Below are 6,000 nucleotides of genomic sequence, written 5' to 3' on the forward strand. Positions count from 1 at the left end.
TTTTTTTCTCTCCATAGGAAATGATCTCTTCCTAGTTGCAGTGCATGAATTGGGACATGCTCTGGGCTTGGAGCACTCCAATGATCCCACTGCAATCATGGCTCCATTTTACCAGTATATGGAAACTGACAACTTCAAACTACCTAATGATGATTTACAGGGCATCCAGAAGATATATGGTATGTCATGCTTTAATTAGACAATGCAAGTGTTTCACTTTAGAATACCTTTGAGGTCCTCCTGTCCATGTCCCTTCTCCAAAAGAGTTTGTTAGTGTGGACTTCACCAGTTAGGCTGGAGTTTTCTTTGTGAGTAGATAATCCAAAGATTTTGATGAAGTTCTCTTACTTTGTTTCTGTTCACTGTTCACAACTTGCATTCAAATTTTCACTCATCTGAAATAGTAATTTTAAAATTTTAAAAAATACGTAAAGAAAATATTTGCAAAGGGCTTCCAACCTATAAAAATATTAAGAAATACAGGCCTGTAACTATCATGGACTTATTTGTACGGGAATCCAAACTCATATAACTGCATGAATTGATTGCTTATCAGTTTATAATTTATAATAAAAAAACAGTCCCCTCGCTGTACAAAGTCTGAGGTCCCAAAAAACCCCTTTCTTATGATTAATATAACAAAGTAATCGCAAAATAATGTTATCACCAGTGCAAGATTTTGAGCTACCTAGGAGAAAAGAAAAAATACCTACTTCTTTAAAATATACATGTTAAGGGTTTTTATGACCTGGTATAAAAGACACATGATGTAAATAAATCCTGCATTGATTGAATTCAATTTGATGAGGAAAGGTAATTGAAAATTATTTAAAAAAAAAGGCAAAACAGTAACATAATTATGATTATAGGTTAAAGGTAACACTAACTTCCATATTACTCCCTTAAATTTCCAAAGATATAGTTTTGGTTTTAAGGACTTTGATTCTGTAGGTATATGTTAAATATTCTGGTTTTCTCCTTTAAAAAAAATATTTTATTTTTCTCTCCTTCAGTGAAAAATCTGTGGTATCTCTGTGTTAATGCTCTGTATCCAGTACATATCATATGAAATTGCCTTGCTTAATATTCCTCAATGGAATTTGTACTGGATTCAATTTTGTACTCCCAATTTATTCTGCTTAAAGTTTGTCATGTTTATCTTGAATATTTTCAGGGCTATTTCTTGTTTAGTTTTGCTACTAGAACGTACAACTCTGATCATGTAGAATTACTGTACTGCTAATTAGAACTCTGCAGCATTCATGGTGTTTTATATTAAAAAGATTTTTAAAATATCATACAACAAACACAGATATTTATTTCCATAAAGCATAAATAGCAATTTCAAAATGATTGGCTGATCAAGTTTTGTTTGCTTGGTTTTTTTTTTCCTCTATGATTAGCTGGAAGGAAGGTTGTTTCTCATGACCTCATAAGTTGGTAGTCTAGACTTAAGGGCTAGACAAGAATACTTTGCTGAAAACTAGCTGCTAAGCTCTAACAGCTGTGGGCTATGCATTAGGAGAAATGTGTTACCCCTGGGAAGTAATATCTGACATCACCACCAAATGCTTTGGTTTGGGGTTAAAAACTTTCCAACATGAGCTACTGCAAAACTGATTCCTTTGCTCCCTTTAAAATCAAGAGGTGATCTGGAATCATATGCCTCAATAAAAATGTCACACCTATTAAAATAATTACTCTGGTCTGCAGTATTCCTTGAAACACCATTATTAACTGTAAATTATGAATGTCACAAGTCTTAAAATTGTGAATAAAATAAATGCCTTATTAAATTGTATGACAATCATTTGGCAAGTGTAAGATTTCCATACACAATCCATCTTGTTCTTTTAAAATTTTGGGTTTTTTGTAAAATTCTCAGAAACTTAAATGCTATTTATACAGTTTTAGAGTTGTCTTACTATCAAAAAGTATTTCTGAATCTGATCATGCAAACGTTTTTTATTTTTTGAAGTAGAAATGTATTATGTATCTAAAAGATTTGGAGAAAGGCTTAAATAGAATGTAGGTAAAAGTAAAGTGTTCATCTTGTTTCCAGAAATCTTACATATTCAACTGAAACTTCTTATCTTCTTGTACATAAAAAATATATTTAAATGTTACTAATATATGTAGAAATAGAAAGATATTATCAGTACACCCACTGCAAGACATTCAGTAAACCATTAAGGTTATGATCAGTATCTACCTAGGATGGCATTTGGACTTTCAGGTAGAGAAATTGTGAGTAGGATTAATATTTATTATGGAGTCATTTTACCTGTCATCAAACTCTGTATATCATGACAGGCAACATAGTTGGAAGAAGAAAAATATTTCAAGACTGCTCTACAGAGTTTTAGTTTTCCACTTCTTTTAAATTCATTTATCTACAAAACGATTTCTTTAATTACCAGGTATCTAGCTTTTTAAGACATAGTGGGGAAAAAAGTAAATAATTTCATAATATTGAAGAAAATACATGAATTATGGAGGTTTTATTTATAGAGATACCTAGAATTTGAGGTCCAACTTTAAGAGCTCATATATATACCAAGGGGCATTGAGGAAAGCTGAGAATGTCCTGTTGCTAATGAACATGGCATTACTTGGCCTAAAAATTTGGTCCATAGTAAGTGTCAGGATGTTCCATATATACATGTATAAATTGATGAGTATAAGCAAAAAATAAGGGCTGAAAAATGTATTGACTAATGTTACTAATAGGAATAGGATTTTTTCTTTTTTTTTTTTTTTTTTATTTATTTGTACAAGTCACAATGATTCTGTTATAATAGTTCTTACTCAATTGTTAAATAATGTGCTTTGAACTTATCTGAAACAATGGTGGCCTGAGCATCCATTGCAGCTTTTATTGGAATGTTGGTCCAATAAGAAAGATCCTGGATAGTGAAAAGTAATTATTTTCCTTTGTTTTGGTAGTCATTCTTTATACCCTTCATAACCAGTGCCTGGCTGACCACTGGAACAGGCTCCCCAGGGAAGTGGTCCCAGCACCAAGCCTGTCTGAGTTCAAGAAGTGTTTGGACAGTGCTCTCAGGCATATGATGTGATTCTTGGGGTTTCTGTGCAGGGCCAGGAGTTGGACTTGATGATCATAATGAGCCCCTTCCAGCTCAGCATATCCTATGATTCTATGGTTTAATAACATTAGAAAGCTATATTAGGTCACTTTTTCATTCCGCTTTCACTGCAGGGTTTGCACTGCTTACAGCTGTTTTTTTATTGCGTATTTTTCCTTTGAGTGGGCATGTATATTACATCCTGCTGCTGTATTTTTAAAGGTCCACCTGACAGGATTCCACCCCCAACGAGACCTCTGCCAACCGTGCCCCCTCATCGTTCAGTCCCTCCAGCAGACCCACGAAAGAATGACAGGCAACCCAAACCTCCCCGGCCACCCACTGGTGACAAACCTTCCTATCCTGGAGCCAAACCTAACATCTGTGATGGGAACTTCAACACTCTGGCTATTCTTCGTCGGGAAATGTTTGTTTTCAAGGTAGGAGGCTGTGAATTTTTCAATGTTAGATCAAATGTCTACATTTCTCCTTTTTTTTTTTTTTTTTTTTTTAAAAGCAAACTCTCATTCATCACTACTCTGCTTTCCCAGTCTGTTCAGTTAGAAAGTTCAAGAAAGAAATTAAAAAATAAACATACACATGGCTTAAATGTCTATCAGGGGACTGCTGTAATGTTCTATTTTAGGAAAATACCCATGTCAGCAGAAACTGTAATGCCTCAAAATGTAAAGGTAAATAAATGCTGCATGTTATGGAGGGATAAAAAGGATAAATCAACTAATGAATAATAGGGATGATTTTGTTGGGAATACAGCTGCATCCCAAAATGCAGTAGATAATGCATCTTCAACACTTGAGTTTTTTTCCATGAACTATAATTTTAACTTTACAATTAAATCTGTCATTTACAAAGGAAGTTTGTCATTGTGTTGTGGTTGCATTGAAACCACAATATCTTAGTAAAGGTCTTTACCACTAAATTCTTATTGTAAATGTGTCACTGTTTATTTCCACTCATCTTCTTGCTCTGAGCTGAAAATGTGGTATATACAGAAAAACTGAAATAAACAAACTGAACTGAAAGGCAATCTTTTAATAGAAGCACTTTGCTAAGACTCATCGACATCAAAGCTATCTTAGGAGGATGATCTGCAGCATGGTTTCCAGAAGGCATTGAATGTTGAAGAATAATTATAGAATCGTTATTACTCAGTCTCTTCAACCAATTTGCTGACAGGTAGTGTTGTGCAAATATTCAGAAATATATAAGATAATCTGTTTCTTTGAACTAGTAGTGTGTCATATTTGCTTAAGCAATAAGAAGTGTAGCATCTTTGTTTTGTAAATATATGATGAGATCCTTTTTAACTTCAATATTATAGGTAGAGAAAAAAGGCCTTTCGTATGAATAGATAACACTTTTTCAGTAATAGTGTAAGTGCAAAGGAAGGGCAATGTATTTGTCCCAAAACATGAAGCTCCCGGTTCAATAGTTTTTGTTTTCCTTTGTGATTGGACCTATTTTTCCCTTATGTGTTTTCTTTTTATATAACCTATCTCAGCAGATAAATCTTATTAGCGATGCTACACAGGCTTTCACTCTCTTTAGCATACCTATAAAAAGTAGGTACAAATAGCTTTATATGATCTTGTTCAAAATTATTGAGCTACCTTCACAACCCAACGGGCAGGAAATATTTTTTCCATAAACTGCGAAGGATTTTGCCAGCCTCGGGCTGGCAGCCCATTCCATTTGAATAGATGGTATATTGTCAAACACTGGGAGGTCCTGAACCATCAGTCTTTTTATGATAAAACTCAAATTTAGGGAAGAACCTAATTTTCTAACTTGACATTAAACAGGATATTAAAATACCTACTTCAATCTCATGTCATCCACCTCAAGAGCAATAGAACATATTCTCATTTAGTTTAGACATAAATCAATAGATTGTGTAATGTTATTCCACTAATACAAAATTTTCTGTTCAGCTAAATCTGTCTTCTTGGATAAATAGATACACCACCATTACTAATCACTCTTACCTATTCTGGTTGAAAATACAAATTAAATGATTACTGTTTACTGCCTTAACACTAAATATTTACTATACATTTTCTATGCTTACTAGTGTGCAGACTGCATTTATGTTCCAAAATTTAAATTCCATTCGTAATCCATACTGTAAAGAGGCAACATGGTAAAAATTTCTCAGAGAAAAATGGCCAGTAGATAAACGTTTACAGATTTTGTGTGTAAAGTTTGGCACTCCAAAATGAAGTTGCTGCAATCATAAAAGCAGTGTGTTGGGAAGGGAAGTAAGAGACTACCTTTGCCCAGGTTAATTTCTTCAGGGTCTCACAGTTCCCCTTTTCTCCTCAGGCTACCTGGGAACATGACAAGGCATGACTTGGTAGTGTGCTAAGCAACTGAGCTTACCTAAGTATACAAATCTTGGCTTTGTATACTGTCTTTGAATGCTTGAGTTAGTGAACCTTAACTCTCTTGTTTGTTCATTAATTTGCTAATGAAGATTTTTGTTTGCTAAAGGATTTTCATTACATGTTTGAGGTTTTTTGGGGGAAGGAAGGGGAAATGTATAGGCAGGAATATGAAAGGAGCAGAAAAGAACGAGTTAGAGAAGTCAAGAGTTGTTGGTAATTTTCGACTTACCTTGCAGAATCTGGGGAGGTGGTGGGGGGCAGGATGGTTATAAGGAAAAGCTCAGCATGTCAGACTGTAGCAGAAACAGGGTAGGAATTAATTCTCAGAGGGTATAAATAGAAATAGGGACTGAATACCGAATACAGGGAAAGCACCCAGCAATGGAGAAAGCAGTGCTGGAGGTTCTGTGGTCTGTCACAATAACAAAAAAACAAAAACAAAAAAAAAAAAAAAAAAAAAAAAAAAAAAAAAAAAAAAAAAAAAAAAAAAAAAAAAAAAGAAAAAAAA

The 6,000-nt window shown here is 34.0% G+C and overlaps 1 protein-coding gene across 1 annotated transcript in view; it reads left to right on the plus strand.

Annotated features, from left to right (window-relative positions):
- MMP16 (matrix metallopeptidase 16) overlaps nt 1–6,000 on the plus strand; it is a 173,951-nt gene that overhangs the window by 129,241 nt on the left and 38,710 nt on the right. The window contains exons 5-6 of the mRNA XM_027896672.1: nt 18–179; nt 3,309–3,526. Coding sequence (XP_027752473.1) covers nt 18–179; nt 3,309–3,526 — 380 coding nt within the window. The remainder of the gene's footprint in view (nt 1–17; nt 180–3,308; nt 3,527–6,000) is intronic.

Source organism: Empidonax traillii, unplaced genomic scaffold, assembly GCF_003031625.1.
Source record: "Empidonax traillii isolate 1590-97213 ecotype Southwest subspecies unplaced genomic scaffold, ASM303162v1 scaffold509:size578255, whole genome shotgun sequence".
NCBI lineage: Eukaryota > Metazoa > Chordata > Aves > Passeriformes > Tyrannidae > Empidonax > Empidonax traillii.